General features: G+C 41.1%; 1 protein-coding gene across 3 annotated transcripts in view; it reads right to left on the minus strand.

Moving 5' to 3' along the window:
* RSPRY1 (ring finger and SPRY domain containing 1) overlaps positions 1–21,010 on the minus strand; it is a 64,545-nt gene that overhangs the window by 22,461 nt on the left and 21,074 nt on the right. For all 3 annotated transcript variants that reach the window (XM_075940376.1, XM_075940378.1, XM_075940377.1), the window contains 4 exons: positions 15,507–15,559; positions 10,192–10,304; positions 6,180–6,306; positions 4,434–4,492 (listed from right to left, as the gene is read on the minus strand). In XM_075940376.1, the coding sequence (XP_075796491.1) occupies positions 4,434–4,492; positions 6,180–6,306; positions 10,192–10,304; positions 15,507–15,559 (352 nt within the window). The remainder of the gene's footprint in view (positions 1–4,433; positions 4,493–6,179; positions 6,307–10,191; positions 10,305–15,506; positions 15,560–21,010) is intronic.

Consider the following 21,010-nt stretch of genomic DNA (forward strand, 5'->3'; position numbering starts at 1 on the left):
TCTGAACAGCACCTAGATCTCCTGAATCTCTGCCTGGGCCTCTAACAGCAGGGCCCTTCTGCCATGAGAAAAGAGGTTGCCTTTCCCAGAGGTGACAGGAAGCTGAAAGACTGTTAGAACCCTTTGTGGGCCAGCCTTAGAAGAACAGCCTGACATTTTTAAAAAACAACGTGTCAAGCTGGTGAAAGATTAAGCAGTATCCACTGTTCACCCAGAAAACAGGCACAGCATGGAGAGTGGCAGGGCAAGATACCGCAGATGAATGGGACAATTGATCTCAACCTGGAGGCGGGGGAAGGAAGGCAAGCAACACTTCTCAGGGATGTCTACTCTACAGCTTCTGCTAGGAGTGAGCCACCCAAAGTGTGCAAACAGACTCACTGATGGGGCTTGAGCTAGTGTGTAAAAATAGCAGCATGGACATTATGTCTTGTGCTCTCAAGTCCACTCATTGAAACTGCCTAGGCTTCAGTGTCTGAGCCACAATGTCCAGGCTGCTGTTTTTAGCATGCTAGCTCAAGACCATTAGTAATAGTCTGTCTACCTGAGCTGGGAGGCTCGCTCCTAGCTGCATGGTAGACATACCACAAGAATGAAAATTCAGTCTCACCAAGATACAGGCATGTGTATGGGTTTTGGGGGTGGACATCAGCTTCAGAATAAGACAAAACCAAATTTTACACATAAATCAAATCAAAGGACAATACTTCTCTACTCTTCCAGAATTCTGCCAGGCAAAAAAAAGTCACAGGAGATGCAGATTTTTATTAAAATCAACTTAACTAGTCAACATATGAAGCAAACAGCCTAGTAAGTTTTTTTTAAAAATGCACTCAGGTACATTTACACTAGCGCAAGTGACAGCATACATTTGGCAAAAATTTTGCATGGGGGAACTGAAAGGAGATCTAATACTGCACTAACTTTCATAACATTCAATGCAGAAAATCCTAAAATACTTATGCTAAGAATGCATTGAACTAAATTAGGTTAAATCTGTATCACCTCACTAGCCTGCTCCTACAGTTTACTCTGCAGGATGAATTTTTCAGGAGCATATTCAGCTATAACTACCAGTCCTAACACCTCCCAGTACCAAAGTTCAAAGAATAGCATATAATTACACATTGCAAGGCTCATCCCCCTCCCATTTAATGCACCTGCATTAGTCCATTAATGCCTGTGGGAGTTAGAAAGGTGACACTACACTTATCCTCCAGCTACATTCAAACACAATTTCATCAATTTTTCCATTAACATATAAATTTAATTTGCAATTAACCAGAACACATGCTGGGGGAAAGGGATTCAAAACTGGTGGGGGAAAACAATTCAAAACTGTCAAGAGCACATCTGGGTATCCGTTCATGGAGCAAAGACTGGTTATTTTAAGTTTGTATTAAAATGGAAAAATACAAAAGTCTATAGTCCCGTAAGGCTGGCATTTATAAAATTAGTAAGGGAATAGATTAATGAACATTTCCAAAGATGCAGTAACAGTACACAAAGATCACTAGAACAATGCACTCATATCAAACTCCTGTCCTTTACACCAGTGTACATTCAGAGAGTAATTGGTTTTCCCATAAGAAAGTTTGTACATGGGCTTCTATTCATAGGTGCTGAATCCATATGTGGTCCAGTGCTGGAGCATCCAGGGGAAAAAAATTAGTGGATGGAGAGCACCCACCAGAGCTTAGCTCCCTGAGTCTCTAGTGCTCTAGGGGCCAGCACTTACCAACTCCTCCCACTCTTTGTCAGCACTTCCAGAGGCTAATTTGTGGCATTCAATCTCTGGGAGGGAGGAGGAGACAGGGACAGGGTGTGCTTGAAGGAGGAGTCAAGGCAGAGGCAGGGTGGGGGAGGAGAGGACGAGCATCCCCTGGCAAAATGATACGTGTCGGTGCCCATGCCTCTGCAATTTTGCAGCTCTACAGCCAATTAAAGGAGCATATGCTGCTCATTTTACGTGATTACTATGAGAACTGGTGTTAAGACACTACTCCTGTAAGGTGGTCAGGTTTTTTAACTTAATGATATTTACATCTCAGCTTCAAATGCACTTTGTGTTCAATGTGTGGCAGCATATTTCCATTTAGCTTACACCGTACACTAAATGCTTATTTTCTCCCCACATGAAATTACCTAATTTCACTTCCAATTTTAGGCTCCAAAGGGATTGGTAACCTAGTTTTGCCCAGAAGACTAGGAAGAAAAATTGTGGACTAGCAAACCAATTTCTGCACAAAATAACAGCATAATGCAAACGAGTGCAATTACAGCATATCCACTAGCACAATGGTGTTGGATACCTGTACAAGTTGAACCTCTCTGGTCTGGCAAAATTCTGTGGTCCGGCATGATTTTAGTTAGCTGGATGTCCACTGATCACTGGCGTGGCCAAGTTTCCTGCAGTCCCATAAAGTTTGTTTACAGCCATTGCCCGATGCCTGTAAATTCTGAGGTCAGGCTTAAAAGGTCTACCTTTGAACTCACTGAACTAGTAATGCAATCTGGTAGGTGATGTGTAAAAGGGAAGTCAAATCCCCCGGAGCCATTGATTCCCCTATAAGAAGCACGTACAACCTATATACATTGCTAATGCTTAGACATATTTGCTATTTGTATAGGAGTGCTGTAAAGGTCAGTGCCTGTCGCAAAAACAACACCTAATAAGGAGACGTTGGTATAGTGGGGAGTGAAACCAGTCTCCTGTTAAGTAACTTGTGGCAGGCTCAGACAGGAAAAAGGGAAGTGTAACTCGCCTATTGTTAAGCAAGTGAATAAATGTAACAAACAACTGCAACCGCAAAGTCTGCAAGTAGGCACTTATTTAGAAAATTAACCTGACCTATAAGACTGCTAAGGTAACCTATCGTGCTAAGGCACATAAACCAGGAAGGATGGTAACCCTATAAAACCCCTTGCTTACGCGATGCTGGGGGTCGGCTTTGCTTTGAACATTGAGTTCCTTAGCCGAACCTTGGTTGCAACCAATAAACTTGAGTTGGACCCAGCCTGAAAGCGAGACTCTCTTCTTGGGGTAAATCAGACTAGCCTCCAAGGGGACGAAACCAGCAATTTATGCAACATAGGTATGTCAGATTGCTCTCTGCACCTCCTTTTCAGTCTTAACTTTACATTTTCTGAACTTGTTTGGCCAGGCCCTTGATGTTCTTTGGATTTGATATAAACATGTTCTGTTCATTTCTGGATACCAAGTCCAAAATCCCTAGGATTGCGCCTTTACTCCAGAGTCACCCATCTTTGGATATAGTGTTCTGCAACTACGATCATTGGTTACTGATCTGAACTAGCAATAAGGTGCATAAACCAGCCTTCTAGCTCAGTGGTTCCCAAGCTTTTTAAGCATGCAGACCCCTTTTCAATCTATTAACATTTCACAGACCCTCTCTCCCTGGGAGAGAAAAAAAAGAAAAAGAAAAGTAAGGATTGGGCCCACCACGGTGGACCCGATTCTTATTTTAAACTTTTCATGGACCCCTTGCAGTACCATTGTGGACACCAGGGGTCTGCAGACTACAGATTGGGAACCACTGTTCTAGCCAAAAAGGCTACGTTCAGACAAAAAGGTTATTGTGGATGGATCTATTTGAAATGTAGGCAATTTTAGCAATAAAGTACATTTGCGTAAACTCTTACTTCTGCAAAGCACAACAGCAATGTTAGAAGGAATAAGATAACGACTTGCAAGATATCACAGGACATTAAAGTACAAGATAAGCATCATCCTTTTCTTTACTACTGATTAATGTTCAACTACATCCCTGACCTCTGAATTCACAGGACAACGAATTCTGTTGAAACAGTTGAAATCTGTTCTTCACTTTCACCAAGTGAATGGATAGACTTGTTATCTAGAAGTACAACATTTTGTACACTGAAACTTCCATAGCACATTCATATCAATGCCAGGGTCTGATCGACACTGAGAAGTTAGGAATAGGAACTCATTTTCTCTACATTCTGTAGAGTGCCAGGCATGTTCTCTGTGCTTCACAAATTCAATAAAATATTTGTGTTCTTTATTTTCACCTCTCTTTTTCATGGTCTCATTTAGCTTTTTTAAAATCCAATCTTTCTATAGCCTGATGTCAGATTATTCAACATCCACTTAAAGCGATCAAAATAAAGAATAAACTTATTAATTTTGATTACTTTTAATTATTATTATTTGGTTTTGTATGTTGAGCTAGTGACCAATTGAAGAGAAACAATGCTGTTATGTAGCGACAAAGATCTCACAATTACAAAAACTCAACTTACTGCACTATGATGCACGCAGTTTCACACAAAGAGGAAAAAAGTTAGCAGCAGCAGTTGCTGAAAAGTAAGAACATTTACCACTTCTGCATACAGATGCTACTAAGAAGCTAGAGCAGCCAAGAATGCTAGTTTGCTTGAATACTTACCAAGCTCTGCAGTAAATATTCCAATATTCCTGGGTTGAGTAAGCATATACTTGCAGGACCTGCAAGAACACTAAGAATGAAATGCATGCATGGGAAATGCAGTATTCTCTTTTCGCATCAATTAAAGTGAACCAAGTTAGGCATTTTGTCACTGACAAAGAGCTTGCATTCACAAAAAGGTAGAAATTAAACTAGTACCGAGGGTCACAATTTTGCAAAAATCACAAGCAAAAGTTGTAATATTGCATGCTTAACTTATGCATGCAGTTATTATGAATGTGCTCATAAATCAGGTATCTGAATGCACACAGAGTCATGCATCTACCTTCCCTTTATAGGCATAAAATACTCATGTGCACATGCCATACCTGTAATTGTGCACTGTTCTAGCTAATCTTCATTATTATAAAAACATGCACCACTGATATCTGGTAACACATATACCTAAGTATCTTTGAAAAAAAAAAAAAAAAAAAAACCACATCAGGCCCCAGTTTACGTAAAGCAAGAAGTTTCACGCATTTGGTATTAATAAATCAAGGTTAAAACTATCAGCTCCCTTGATTGCTGGCACAAAATGAATAATGCCCACAGTACTGACAGCTTGATGCCTAGTCACCCAATCTGTGATTGGCGTTGTGGCAACTGACCAATTAAAAGTGTCCTGGAATACTATCTGCTTAATGTAGTGTGGGAGAAAGAAGGGCATTGTTTCATAAAAATGAATCAACTGTGACAAATTAGTATACACATATAAGCACAATTATAAAACAGCATTGACCCTATTTCTGAATTTCTAGAGAAGCATCTGTTTTCACCTAACCAAATGGAAATGGTCAATTAATGAAGATCTTATTTGGACCCTTGGAATCAAGGGGATGGCAAGAAGAAACTAATGGTTGTATTTCAAATATCTGCATTGAAAGTCACTGTTTATGTAGGACCTACACAAAAATGTTTTATGCTCTTTAATGCTGCCTCTGAAGCAATAATTAAATTGTATTTTAAAAACTGTGCTATCTAAACAGTGGGGCACAAGTCAAGAATTTTAAAAAGACATGTTAATTTCAAGCACCCCTAAAGAAAAAAAAAAGTTGACAAATGGGGCTACAATCAGCAGGGAATGGAAACTTCACTTGCAGCTTCAAGCAAAGCATTATAAATAAATGGGGAAGAGACCTATGAAAACAACAGTTACTTTTAAAAAAGAAATACTCACTGTGCTTTTACATTATGTAACTGAAGAGCATTTGCTTCAGATAACTACAACAAAACAACATTTGTCTGTGGTGGGAAGAACATCCATCATTATGTCTTCCCTGCCATGCATTCCCTTAAATAAAAAATAATTTGCTCTTTATTCAGTAGGCAAAATGATAACAATGTTTCCAGAAATTCTCTCATCAACTTAGGGTATAAAAGTGTTAACATCATCAAGACTTTGGTGTCAGGAAATTTTATATTGCAGATACTTGAAATAAAATACAAGTGTGGATTGAGGTTTTATTTAGTAAATCAAATATTGAGGGAGTTCAGTGTAGTAAAATCCAAATTCGGAGCCAAGCTATTGCTGGTTACTGATGATTAAGTCTTAACACTTTGATCAAGTAGTAGACTTGGTCAGAGCTGGCAGGTAAGATCTTGCAAAACATGACCCCAGTTCTACAGAGTCTGCTCTGAATGTTGCTATGCTGTGGCACAACGGAAAACTCAAAGATAAGCTTTCAGTCTGCTCTCTCTGCTTACCTGCTAGTTTTTCAGCCAAACAGCCCAGTACTGCAGTTGTGTTACGATGTTTGGCAGGGTGACAGGAATCCTGGCAGGCAACAGCTCCATTTAAATTTAATATTTCAGTTAATTTCTGCAATGCATCCTAAAACAAAGTCAGAATGCTACTTAACACTATAGAAATTACAGAATGCATTTTTTTCCTCAGTTATTCAATACAACTCAATGATTCTGCTTCAATATCAGTGCTAACAGGATAATATTATAGATATCAAGGTGATAATCTGTTTTAACAACAGATAAGAAGCTTAACTTACCCTGAAGTTACATTAATCTACTGATTACTGTCAAATGAGCCAAGTATGTCTGCTTGCTCAAAAATGAGGCGATGCCAACTGCATCAGAAATACTGTATTGACATTTCCTTAACTAAAATGGATCAGTAAGACAGATGGCACAAACCAGGGAGGACTGCCAACAAAATGGTTTAGTCTGTTCCAAATATCCTGATACTATTTTTTAAAATGTTGTTGCTAACTCTAAAACCACATCCTCCCCCTCTCCCATACTCACCTTGCTAGTCTTTTAGATAAGCACAAAAGACAGAAAGAAACTTTGCTTGTGCCTTAGCTTCCTCTAGCTATTAATGGAGGATTAAATTCAGAGTAAATCTACAATAACTCCTATCAATTTCAATGGAGTCAATCTCAAGTCAGAATAGAAAATATCCACAGATGAGTCCAAACTGCATCTCAACCCCTAACTTTTAGGAAAGTTTCAGCTGAACTAATTCAGAGCCAGCTTCATAGTTTAATTAAAACAAAACAACTTCAATGTGGAGTGTTGTTTATCAGCAGGGTATTTGGACAAGATGCTTGTAATTTAGTTTATGAAGTCTTATGTTTATACACACTGGGTCAGATTCTGATCTAGATTTAAACCAGTGCAATATGCAAAAAACCTGATCTTTAAATGGAGTTTACAAGAAAATATAATTGTGTTCCCAAAAGAACAGCCACAATCAAAACTAACAGATAGAGCTGACAAATTTTAAAAAGCATAGAGAAAAAAAGAATAACCAGCAAGAACTAAGCAGGGAACTTGAAATGGAAAAGTACAATTAAAGTTAGAATAAGGATGTCAGTCTCAGTGCCAGAAAGAGTTCATGGCAAAACAGAGATTTTAAAAGGCCTTTAAAGCAGTATATGGCAAATCTTGGGAGGTGCTGTTGCCCTCAATCAATGTTAGTGAAACTACAGTACAAGAGTCACAAACACCAAAGTTACAGACTGACCCACCAACCAGCCAACTCTTTTGTAACATAAGTGTGAGATCAGGCTGCTGCAGAGACATACAAAAAACAGTGCAAATACTGTACAGTGTTAAATATAAACTACTCAAAATAAGAAACAAATATTTGATGAGGTAAGCAAACTGCTTGGCTACGTCTAGACTGGCATGATTTTCCGCAAATGCTTTTAACGGAAAAGTTTTCCATTAAAAGCATTTGCGAAAAAGAGAGTCTAGATGGGCACGGATGCTTTTCCGCAAAAGCACTTTTCCACAAAAGGACTTCTGCCCAAACGGGAGCAGCATAATATTTCCGCAAGAAGCACTGATTTCTTACATGAGATCATCAGTGTTCTTGCGGAGATTCAAGCGGCCCGTGTAGACAGCTGGCAAGTTTTTCCACAAAAGCAGATGCTTTTGCAGAAAAACTTGCCAGTCTAGACATAGCCTTTCTGTCCTTGTTACATTTAAATTAAGATAGTTTAAAAGAATCATGTTTTTTCTGCACAATAAAGTTTCAAAGCTGTATTAGGTCAACATTCAGTTGTAAACTTTTGTAGGAAATAGGGATGTCAAAATGTAGTCGACTACACGATGAATCTTGTCAACTACACACACTGCCCCTGCTTGCTGACTCTGTATCAGAGTTAGCAAGAGGGGAGGGAGGGAGTGGGAGCTGGTGCCTGTGAGGAGCTGGCTTTAAGCCGGCTCCCCACGAGCACCAGATCTGCCTAGCCTCCCCACCCTTATGCTTCTGCTAATAGAGGCAGCAGTGAAGAGGGTGAAGGGAGCAGGCTGGAGCTGATAGGAGTGGGAAGCTGGCTTTCAAGCAGGCTCCACAGACCCGCCTGCCCCAGGGGGCAGCGCGATTAAAAACGTTGGTTCCCGCCAGTGCCAATACTAGCTCCACAGTGCTGCCTACCTTCCCCACTCCCATGCTGCTGCCTCTAACAGAGGTTAGCAGCATGGGAGGGGGGAGGACAGGGGAGTCTGCCATGAAGCAGCCTCGGTCTGTGGCAGCCCAGGATCACCATGGACAGCGGCCCCTCTTTCATGAGGTTACATGATTAATCAATTACATGATATATAACATCCCTAGTAAGATACACCATACTATTTGGCTCAGCGTTACAAACAACCTCCATTCCCAAAGTGGCTGTAACTCAGGTTCTAATATTAACTGTTTTGACAATGTTTTTAAAATTCTGCTCCACAGAGTTTACATTGTTGCAAACACATATACAAAGACAGAAATTAAACATAAACAAGATTATATGAACTCCAACATAGGGGACAGAGGGATCTCCCAAGGGTAAGAAGATAGCTTATTCTCTAGATCCCACTCAGGCTAGCTTTTTGAAAACTGAATGCCTAAAAACTAAATGTGCTTGAAAAAAAAAAATCACATGATTTAGAAGTCCTAACCGTGGCATTTTATACCTCTGAAAATCAAGCCACTAGTTTAGGTGTTTAGAATCAGGCTTCCACATTTCAAAGATTTGTTATTACTTTTTTGAGGATGCTAACAAGGCTATCAGTGCCAATGGTATGCTTGTTTTTATGATTGGAACTGGCTGAGATCTCATCTTATTTCAGTCTTCCTGGCACTGACTGTATGGTTAACTTTGTCTCTATTAACTTGGACTAACTGGAACCACTAACCAAGGAAGAAAGAGGCTCCTTATACAGTTACAGTTTTAGAGCCATTCTTGAGCCATGAGCTACTCAATTTATAATTTTGAGAGCAAATGAATTAGATACTTCCCAATCTCTCAACCTGTGGCAATATAGAATAAAAATACAAGTTAGCACAGTATCAAGTGTAGTAGTAATGGAAGTTGCAGCAATGATTTAAAAGGCCTTTAAAATAACATATGCCAAATCATGTGAGGTGCTGTGTGCCCTGTACACCCACTAAATTCAATGGAGTTTGAGGCTGCTGAGTATCTCGCAGGATTGGGACCTAATAACCACCACTTCTCTGTTTTGAAAACGCCAAAAGCTAAATGACAATTTATCCAGTTATAAACACACACCTGACCATTTAAAGAGTGCATCAAACTCAAAAGCTTTTTTAAAAGTTACAGTATTGATCCATTTATAGCTAAAATGTGCAAGCTAAGGGGGGGGGGAAGCTGTATCTTACACATAGATATGTAATGGGTGTATTCAACACTGACACTAGGTTTCAAATGTGGAGAGTAGGTGAGAAGGAGTTGAATGTGCACTCACTGGGCATATGCAGTAAGTAACACATATCAAAAGAGCAGAAATAGAGCACAGTGGCAAAAGCAACTAACAAAATAAGCCTTCCTACTCTTCCCCCAAATACAAACTATTTTTCACTCTCCTCTCAGCATTTTTCCTTGAAAACTTTCTACCATCAGTTAGGGATATGAATAGTTAGTCGTAAGCATCACCCTTGCTGGATGACGATTACAGGTTACGATTAAGTGGCAGGGGCTGCACTTCAGCCCTGCCCGAGTGGCCCCTGCCCCAGTTTAAAACAGTTAAACATAACGTTTAACCCATTAATGGATTAAACGGGATTTTACATCCCTACCATCAATAGCCCACTGAATTCCAGATCCTCACTAGTTACCCTACTTATCTATTTTTACTAGCCAACTAACACCTAGGATAAATTACATCATTGGTGGAAACAGCTCAGACTTTCCTGGGAGTGGCAACCACACCAGGCTGGAGTTTGGTGACAGAACACATGCATTATTTAACTTACTTTTGTTGGCAATGGACACTCATCCAGTAGTAATGTTATCACAGCTGGTCCCAATGGATCTTCTAATGGAATAACTCTAATTAAAGATTGGACAACTTCCAGCCAGCCTTCATCTGTCAACCATAAAACAGAAGCAATGCTCAGAAAATGGTATTGTTATTTAGAAGTGTTCAGAATATGCTGGTCGATATAAAATCAAAATTCAGTGGCATTTTTAAAAAAAGTTACCCTAGTGAACTCATCTGAATTCGGGATGGGAATGACTAGTCAACTATCCAGTAAGCAAATGCTTATTGGACAGTCAGAAAGGGGCAGCCGGGGGGGGGGGGGGGGGGAGGGGGAGAGAAGAAGAGAGGTGAAGGGGAGAAGTAGAGGGGATACTTCAAAGAAGCAGTGCTGCATGGAGCCTGGGGCCAGCTCAGGTGTCCCCAGGCTGCACACAGCGTTTCAAAGCAGCAGTGCCATGTAGAGCCCAGGATCAGTTGGGGAGTGCTCCGCTGACTCAGGGCTCTGTGCGGTGCTGCTGCTTTGAAACACCATGGGGATCACAGGGCCAGCAGGGGACTGGCCCCAAGGCTGTTACTACACTTCAAAGGCACAGGCGCCCTTATATCAGCAACAACCCTACTCTGAATATCACATTTTGATGGGGAATAAAGGAGCAGTTAATAATGCATACTGTAAATCTATGGACTTTTCATTTGTGATATGCTGAAGGCTTTTACTTGGGAGAGGATGTACATTTCTACAATTGCCAGGGTAATGCTAGACAAAACATTTTAAAATGTTCGGGAAACAAGAACTAGCAGTTGGCAGAATGAATATGTTATTGAAATTGGCTTCAGAATAAGTAACAAATGAGCACTTTCAGTATATTTTTGGTATGGTGCTCTGGGAGTTAAGCAAGCAATGCCATACTTAATGCCATGCTTCAGACCAAGTTCAGCACTGCTTACTCCTGGTGAAATCACACTGACAACCATGGGATTGCAGTTCTGATTTTGACTTTTCATTGTTGCTTATGAAAAGCCTTTTCAGAAATTCTCACCAATTCATTTATGTGACCCAAGACTTCCAATTAAGGTGAGCCAAGTTAAATACTAAAAAATAAATTAAAAGAATTATTTACAAAAAAAGCAAGTGTTAAACACAAAGTAACAAAAATATTGTCAATGGAAGATTTGGACATGCAAGAAATAAGGGTTGGGCCCATCATTTTTCCAGAAGCAAAGAATATAAAAGATTATGTGGGGTTTTTTCTGAAAGGTTAAAACCCACCCACCAAAACTGAAGGGCAAGTGTGTGTGGAACTCCCACACGATCCAGTCAGTATCCTGATGAAAATACCACTGACATTTTATGTTGCCTACAGGACATATTTTGCTCACCAACGAAAGCTTAATGACTGTCTGAAGAAGTTAAGAATTTCCTCAATTACCTGTATACAAATTAAGGGCATGCTCAATCATACATTTATTGTGTGGCATGCTAGGGTATAAACCAGTGTTTCTTAAACTATGTTCCGTGGCACACCGGTGTACTGTGAGGCAGTTGGAGGTGTGCAGTGGAGAACAACAGAATTAAAAATGGCCAACCTTAAAGGGGCAGGTGACCTTTTTTTTTGCTCAATAACTGTCCCCCGACCCTTTTTGCTCAACAAAAAAAATCCATGGTATTCCTCATAAAGAAAATGGTTTGGTGTTCCTCGGTCTTAAAAAGTTTAAGAAACACTGGTGTAAACCAATGCGCCACACAGTAACTGCCTACTCTATGTGAATGAAGAAAGCTTCCTAGAGTGCTTTGACATATGCACATTTACACACCAGTTTGCCATGCAGCAGGTGTGTGTGTAGACATGTTCAGATATGCTGGGCACAATTCTCAGCTCTTTGTGCACACTAGCCTCCAGCCAAGTTGATGGGTGTTTTGGATCCACAAAGAATATAGTACCGGGTTTACTGTTGTACAATCTTTGCACCCTCTCTACATCAGCTGTTCCCAACCCATTTTATAACGCGAGTTGGCAAACCCATTCACAAACTTATGGCAGACCCGTAACATTGTATTTGCAGATTTGCATATCCATTATGCAAATAACAAATATGCAATTAAAATGTGACCAGTACACCTCTAGCAGTTTGTCACACCTCCCTCGCACCGACTGCAGGGTTGCAGCCACATCCTGATGTACTGCAGGGCCCATGACTCTACCTCCTCTGGGCAGTTTTTTCTCTGCCCCTCCCCGCTCCCAACTTCCCTTCTGCCCTCAAGGCTCAGCTCCAGCAGCTGCCAGGCTACTACTCTTCCTGGGTCTGCGAGGCTCTGGCTTGGACCTCCTACCCCTGCCATCACTTTTTGTTTTCTGAAGCTGAAGAGGGGGGGAAGGCTGTCACAGCAGCTATCACTCCCTTCCCTTCACAGGAGCGACGCCACTGTACAGATGCTGAGGGAGAAAGCCTGGAGATGTGTGGAGACAAGGCTGAGACTACACAGCATGTGGGTTAGGAAAGCCAATGTGCAGCAACCTGCAGAGCCACCTGTTTGGGCCATGCACAAGAGAGGGTGGGGGATCCCCAGTGCCCAGGCTCCCTTGCAGGTGCACTGGAGGAAGGAAGGGGAAAAGAGAAGCTACAACCAGACCTGCCTTGCAGCTCACAGCCACATTCTTCTCCCGAGCCCTGCCCCCAGAGCATAGAATCATAGGGCTGGAAAAGGCCTCAGAAGGTCATCAAGGACCAATCCCAACTAAATCGACCCAGCCAGGGCTTTGTCAAGCCTACACTAAAAATCTCTAGGGATGGAGACTCCACTACTTCCCTAGGTAACCCATTCCAGTGCTTCACCACTCTCCTAGTGAAATAGTTTTTCCTAATATCCAACCTGGACCTCTCCCACCACAACTTGAGACCATCGCTCCTTATTCTGCCATCTGTCACCACAGAAAACAGCCTTTCTCCATCCTCTTTGGAAGCTCCCTTCAGGAAGTTGAAGGCTTCTATTAAATCCCCCCTCACACTTCACTTCTGCAGACTAAACAGACCCAACTCCCTCAGCCGCTCCTCATAGGTCATATGCTCCAGCCCTCTAATCATTTTGGTTGCCTTCCGCTGGACCCTCTCCATGCATCCACATCCTTTTTGTAGTGGGAGGCCCAGAACTGGACACAATACTCCAGATGTGGCCTTACCAGGGCCAAATAAAGGGGAATAATGACATCTCTGGATCTGCTGGCAATGCTCCTCTTAATGCAACTTAATATGTCATTAGCCTTCCTGGCTACAAGGGCACACTGTTGACTCATATCCAGCTTCTCATCCATTGTAATCCCCAGGTCCTTTTCTGCAGAACTACTACTTAGCTGGTTGGTCCCCAGTCTGTAACAATGCTTGGGATTCTTCCGTCCTGAGATTCTTCTGTCCCAAGTGCAGAACTCTGCACTTGTCCTTGTTGAACCTCATCAGATTTCTTGTGGCCCAATCCTCCAATTTGTCTAAGTCACTCTGGACCTATTTCTGCCCTCAACCATATCTACCTCTCCCCCTAGCTTAGTGTTATCTGCAAACTTGCTGAAGGTGCAATCCATCCCCGCATCCAGGTCATTAATAAAGATATTGAACAAAACTGGTCCTAGAACCGAACCTTGGGGCACTCCGCTAGAAACTGACCGCCATCCTGACATCGAGCCATTGATCACTACCCACTGGGCCCGGCCTTCTAGCCAGCTTTCTATCCATCTTACCGTTCATTTATCCAATCCATATTCCCTTAACTTGCTGGCAAGAATATTGTGGGAGACTGTATCAAAAGCCTTGCTAAAGTCAAGGTATATCACATCCACTGACTTTCCCATGTCCACAGAGCCAGTTACCTCATCATAGAAGCTCATCAGATTGGTCAGGCACGACTTGCCCTTTTTGAATCCATGCTGACTATTCCTAATCACTTTCCTCTCTCCCAAGTGCCTCAAAATGGATTCCTTAAGGATCCCTTCCATGATTTTTCCAGGAACCGAGGTAAGACTGACTGGCCTATAGTTCCCTGGATCGTCCTTCTTCCCTTTTTGGAAGATGGGCACTACATTTGCCTTTTTCCAATCATCCGGGATCTCCCCCGATCTCCACGACTTTTCAAAGATAAGGGCCAAAGGCTCCTCAATGACATTTGCCAACTCCCTCAGTACCCTCGGATGCATTAAGTCCGGACCCATGTATTTGTGTACGTTTATCTTTTCTAAATAGTTCCTAACCTGTTCTTTACCCACCAAGGGCTGTCCATCTTCATCCCATCTTGCGTCACTTAGTGCATTAGTCTGGGAGCCGACCTTGTCCGTGAATACAGAGGCAAAGCATTGAGTATTTCAGCTTTCCCCACATCATCTGTCACTAGGTTACCTCCTTCATCCACTAGGGGCCCCACACCCTCTCTGATCACCTTCTTCTTGTTAACATGCCTGTAGAAACCTTTCTTGTTATCCTTCACATCCTTTGCCAGTCACAATTCCATTTGCACTTTCGCCTTCCTGATAACCCACCGGCATTCTCGAGCTATACATTTAAACTCCTCCCTGGTCATTTGTCCAAGTTTCCACTTTTTGTAAGCTTCCTTTTTGTGCTTAAGTTCACAAAAGATTTCCCCTGTAAGCCAATCCGGTCTCCTACCACGTTTGCCTCTCTTGCTATTCATCGGGATGGTTTCTTTCTGTGCCTTCAGTAAGGCTTGAACAGCTGGTTCAAGATCTGCATGAACAGCTGGTTTCAGCTGCTGTGGCAGCTGCCACAGCCCAGAAGCCAGCAGTTTGCAGACCGGTGGTTGGGAACCACTGCTCTCTATGACAGGAATAGATTCTATGCCAGCAGCAGCTCAGCATCTAGAGAGTATGTTCATGGACTGGGTGAGGGCAAGGCCATTAGATCAGAGAGTGCAGACTGAATAGCAGCAAACCCGTATGTGGAGGGGAAGGATTGCTGTCACTATTCAAGTACAGAGACTAGAAGTGTGACCAAAGGGCTACCAACGTCCCATACAAAAGTGATGTGTGCCTCATTGTATAAAGCCTGTTAATTGAGTTTGTAGCTGTCAGCTGGCCAATTTTGCACAGCTTAGTAAAATTTAACACAATTAGAAAGTGCATCTTCTACAGGGAGGTCAATAAAATTATGAAGAAGTACAGATATAAAATTATAAAAATACTAACACATATTGCTAGAATTACAGGACATAACATGTAATGCAGCCATATATTTCTCTTTAGAAGAAAGGTATTTCTTTGCCTCTGGCAGTTTGCAACCAAAATACCGAACAAAATGTGTTAATACCTGTTTCTGCCATTTCATGTAATGTTATCATTGAATAAGGAGGTTCCTGGTCACTGAAAGACAAATGTTACATTGGTCAAAGTTGCTGTACCACTATAACCACATACTTAGAATTAAGTTCAATGAAAAGAGGCATGTACTGGATTAATTTTTTGGAAAAAAGAAAGAAGTTATACACACTGTAAACTTTTAATGTTCTATTTGCATCTGAAATACAGCTGCGTAGTGCTTTGTACTCAAGCTAAAAGTTACCTTTTGCATCTCCAGAATAGCTGATAAACAAGATACACAGTGATCTGCATCCCCAGGTTTGAGATCTAGAGCCCCTAAAGATTAAAACTATACATTGTAAAGTGTTCCTGAAAGCATACAGTCTGAGGGTACGTCTAGACTACATGCCTCTGTCGCCAGAGGCATGTAGATTAGGCTACCAGACATAGGAAAATGAAGCGGCATTTTAAATAATCGCCGCTTCATTTAAATTTACATGGCTGCCGCGCTGAGCCGACAAACAGCTGATCAGCTGTTTGTTGGCTCAGCGCGATAGTCTGGACACGCGGGTGTCGACATCAAAGGTATTTGTCGACCACCCAGGTAAACCTCATCCCAGGAGGCATACCTGGGTGGTCGACAAATACCTTTGATGTCGACACCCGCGCGTCCAGACTATCGCGCTGAGCCAACAAACAGCTGATCAGCTGTTTGTCGGCTCAGCGCGGCAGCCATGTAAATTTAAATGAAGCGGCGATTATTTAAATCGCCGCTTCATTTTCCTATGTCTGGTAGCCTAATCTACATGCCTCTGGCGACAGAGGCATGTAGTCTAGACGTACCCAGAGATACTGTACTTCAGAGGGCACAAACTAAATGAAGAACAGATTAGGGGAAAAAGACAATTTATTTTAACTTTTTTTCAGAAAATTTCTACTGAAAAAAAAGGGGAAGCCTAGAAGGCAAACAATACAATTTCTCTTCAGCCTACTATCAAGGACAGCAGATAATAGACCTGTGGGGGGGTTTGAGTGTGAGTGTGAGAACTTTTAAGCCCATCTTCCTTTTCTCCCTTCCCCATCTAGCAAATGAAACTAACATGCAGAAGAATAATTTAAGGATAGAAATAGAAAAGTCTAACAATACAAGTTACTGAAATACTGTAAACAAAAAATAAAACTTTGGACTCATGGAAAAGAAAGTGAGGTAATGAATGCAGAACTCAAAAGATATGATAGATGCCTCTGATTCATCTGTTCTAGTGAAACACCACAGGATTTATAGATTTATCAAACAGACTTAGAACCAGCATTGAAGAATGAGGCTCATACAACAGTAGAAAGTTAGGAACCGGTGAAAGGACATTTCAAAAGAAGGAAGTCTAGACAAGCTGGAAGGAAACTGCCAGCCTGAGATACAGCAAAGATATCTAAAAGCAATATGGTATTAAATGAAAATTGTTGTCCCCCCGTCCCCTTCCTAGAAGTTAACATTTTTTTAGATAAGTCATCATCATCAGGATTTTGAGTGCATCACAGTCTAGATCATGGGTTCCCAAACTTGGTGGTACGTCCCCGGGGGAGGGAGGGGGCGTGAGGCGACCCAGTCTCCCCCCCTGACAAGAAGGAGCCCAGTCCATCCTGGGGCAGACTTCAAAATGGCCGCCTTAAAAGGGCAATGCCTGCTCTGCTCTTAAAAAGCCCCCTTCTCCCCCCCCCCCCCAACAAGTTTTGCTGCTATTTTTTTTTGGGGGGGGGGAGGGAAAGGTGTGAGGGTTTCTAAAAAATCAAAAAGGGGGCGTGATGCTGAAAAGTTTGGGAACCACTGGTCTAGATCTCAGGCAGCATTACATAAAGTTTCACATTGGAGGTTAAGGATAGAGTTTTGCACAGGAAAATAAAGTGACAAGATGCAGGTAAAGTGCCCTAAAATGAAGATTAGATAAAAATGAGTATTCAAAATGTTATTAAAGGAATCAGAGAGACTGATGATGAAATCCCAACTTTATTCTACTCACAAACAACTATATTCAATTGCAAATTTTACTCCAGTACCAGTACTCCTCACACAATGGGAGCTGCACCCACATAAAGTAGCTGCATTTTTGTGCGGATGCTCTCTGACAATACTTCATACAGAAGTATTGTATGAATCAATACAAAGTATTGTAAGATAGCGATTATCTCCTCATGCTTCACAGTTGTTACTTGTGCAAGGTTAAAGAGGGAATCTGGGGCAATGCCGTTCTAGTAACAAAGCAATTCCTTACCCCCTGTCCTGCGCTTAAGCTATCCAAATTTACTACATGGTGTGTGAACTGACATCAAACACAGTTGCATTAAAAATAATAAAAAGGACGATTTTAAAAGGGTGCAGCTAGCATATCTTTAAAAAAAAAACCCACAGAAGGTGGTTTGAATAACTTCTGAAGAATTGCAGTATAAAATTTTCAGAGGGGTAGCTGATTTAGTCTATAACAGGAAAAACTTAAACAAACAAACAAACAAACAAACAAACCGAAGACTAGTAGCATCTTAAAGACTAACAAAACAAGTAGATGGTATCATGAGCTTTCGTAGGTAAAGCCTACTTCTTCAGATGACAGGAGTGTTAGAAGTCCAGATTCAAGAATAAATAAGGGAAGGGGGGAAGGTGGGGGGGAAGAGGAAGAAAAGGAGGGGAGCTTGGATCTTGGATCTGGATTTCTCTCCCTCCCCCCCGCCTTCTCTCCCCTCCCTCCTTCCCTTATTTATTCTTGGATTTGGTCTTCTAACACTCCTGTCATCTGAAGAAGTGGGCTGTGCCCACAAAAGCTCATACCACCATCTATATGTTTTGTTAGTCTTACTAATCTATTGTTGCTTAAGTATAAAATTTAATAGTAGTAGATTTCTAAATAAAAATAAGTGGTGAAGTTGATTCTTTTCTTACAAGAAAAGCCAGCATTTCCTGTTGAATATTTTAAGTACAAATTTCTATAAAAATATTAGTATGGTGCCATTTTTAAAGCAAATCTGACCCAACTGCTTACACACAAAACCTTAAAATCATCTTGAAAAGAAAGAAGGTGAGGATCACTAATGGAAAAAGTGGGTCTATATTGACAAGAGAATTAACCTCAAAAGAAAAGAAAAAGACAAAGATAGAAGGTTCAGAGAAGTAAAATGCAAAAGTAAGTGAGGAAAAAAAAATAGAAAAAATTAGGCTCTGCAGGCTTTCTGATTGTTTTCTGGGCTAGTTTACAATGCGCATTGAAAGACTTAATGTGTAAACATCAGAAAATGTATGCATCAAGTCATTTTAGTGCCATTAGTTCCCTCACTATGTGCAACTTTTTGCTCATTATCTTTTTATTCCATTCCTTAATAATTCTAAGGGCTCCTTAGACACTTTTCCACATCTATCTTCCCTGCAGCCTAATACTTTTTCTTGAGCATGTATACAGTCTCAAAGTCTATTACTGTGCTGTTTTCACACAGTAGAGATGCAGTCAGCAGAGGAAGTGGGTTTTTCCTTCCATGATGTTCTTTCAATTTACATTAACAGAAAAAATACAGTTCTAGCATTTTAGAATTATTTTTCCTTGTCTGTACCAGACATTTTAATTTTCCAAACACTGTTCCCTTCACCATAAATTCTTCCCCATGATTGGGTTGGAAAAAAAATTATGAACGCATTTATTTGTGTAACCACTGCACAACTATGCTTTTACATTCTTCATTCTCATGTAGACAGGAGGTAAAACTCTGGCATTTTTGTAGCTATCCCAAGGGGGAGGGGAAGGTAACTTTTTATGGCATATTTTTTGAGAGAATGTTGGATTTTATTTCAAAAGCTAACATTAAAAATCTGCAGGAGAATATCCATTGTGAATCATGATATAATAAAGGTAAATGATAAGTGGAATAATTAAATTGCCCACTTAAGTGAACTGAAATTACTTTAAGATAAAATAAGTCTCTTCAGAATTACCTAAAAAAAAAAAACCAAAACCAAATATCCTGAAATGTTACTAAAAACACAAAAAGCTAAACAATTTAAAAAAAATCTACATTTACTCTGACAGGATTTGAATATTTCTGAACAGAGGATGCTTGCATCTGGTTCACAGGTGGCTATTCAGATCTGTTCTACTTTTATGTATGCTACTTAGCTTAGATTTGTACTTGTTCCTCTTATCTCAACTTGATAGAAATTGGCCAACTTCACTGTTTCCTGTTAAGTTTCATTTTCAGATTCTCAAATAAAAGTTACATTCTGAGTTGGAGACACCACAGGGGAAAGTTTCTGTTTCTGCAGTCTCATTGTTATACAGAACCTTCTATTCCATTGCATTATTTTTAATTCAGCAGAAGTGCTTCTATTGGTCTCGATAGGACACTATCAGCTTGAAGTCTCATCCAAAGGTTCCCTATCTTTTCCACAGATATGGTACATAAATTATTTTCTAATGAACAGTGATTACATGACATCTTTAAGGCAACCACAGCAACTGATTATATGGAAGACATTAAGAAAATAAAATGTATCCTTTAGCTATCAACACAATTTAGCAACAGAAAACAAGGTGGTGAGTCAGCACGCTGATTGTGGGTGGGGAACCACTAAACCAGAGCTACTTAACACATGACCCGTGGATGGGAGCCAAAACAAAAAAGTTGCCAATATAATAATGTTCTGTCAATATGCATTTTAGAAGTTAAATTCCTGGACTGTCATTGCTCATTAAGAGTGCTGTCATATGGATGCAAATGGGACAATATTGCATTTTACTAATATCAGCAGAACTGACTTAAATGGGGCCTGCACGTTGTGTAGTCAGTATGAAAGAAGCTATCTACATATATACAGTAATTCCTCATTTAACACTATAACTATGTTTCAGAACATGATCGTGTTAAGTGAAAACGAGTTATGTGGGGTCAATTTTCCCATTGAAAATAATGGGGATTGCGTTTCAAGCGGTGGTGTCTGTTGGGACCCGGACATAAGGTTAGGGGGAAAAAGGGGACTGGGTTAGAGCAAGGAGGGGAGGTGTTTGGGGAAGAGAAGGGGAGGAGAGGGGAGGAGGATTAGGTTGGGAGTATGCCTCTGTGACGGGTCTGCCGGGACCCGCACTGCATCTGGTGGAGGGGGCGGGAGAGTTGTCGTCAGGGAACAGCACGGTGAGTGGCGAACCCTCCGCCGCTTTGCAGGGAGGCATGGGAAGTCCTGTGCAGTGGCCAACAACAGGCTGGCTGGGGAAATCGTGTTATTCTGGGGACGATCGTGTAATTCAAAAAACATTCAAAAAAAATCGTGCTATCGCGAAAACGTGTTAAGTGGGCACGTGTTAAATGAGGAATTACTGCATGCAACCACACTTCAGTTGCGGCCCCCCAGGCTTCCAAAGTTGAGTAGCCCTGGACTAAACCAACAAAACCAAGAATACCCCCCCCAAATATTTTCAAGTAAGACACCTATCCCAGAGACCTTCTGTAAGCCAAATATGTTTATAATTATATTTTTCTGTT

The sequence above is a fragment of the Pelodiscus sinensis genome, chromosome 12 (genome assembly GCF_049634645.1).
Source record: "Pelodiscus sinensis isolate JC-2024 chromosome 12, ASM4963464v1, whole genome shotgun sequence".
In the NCBI taxonomy this organism is placed as follows: domain Eukaryota; kingdom Metazoa; phylum Chordata; order Testudines; family Trionychidae; genus Pelodiscus; species Pelodiscus sinensis.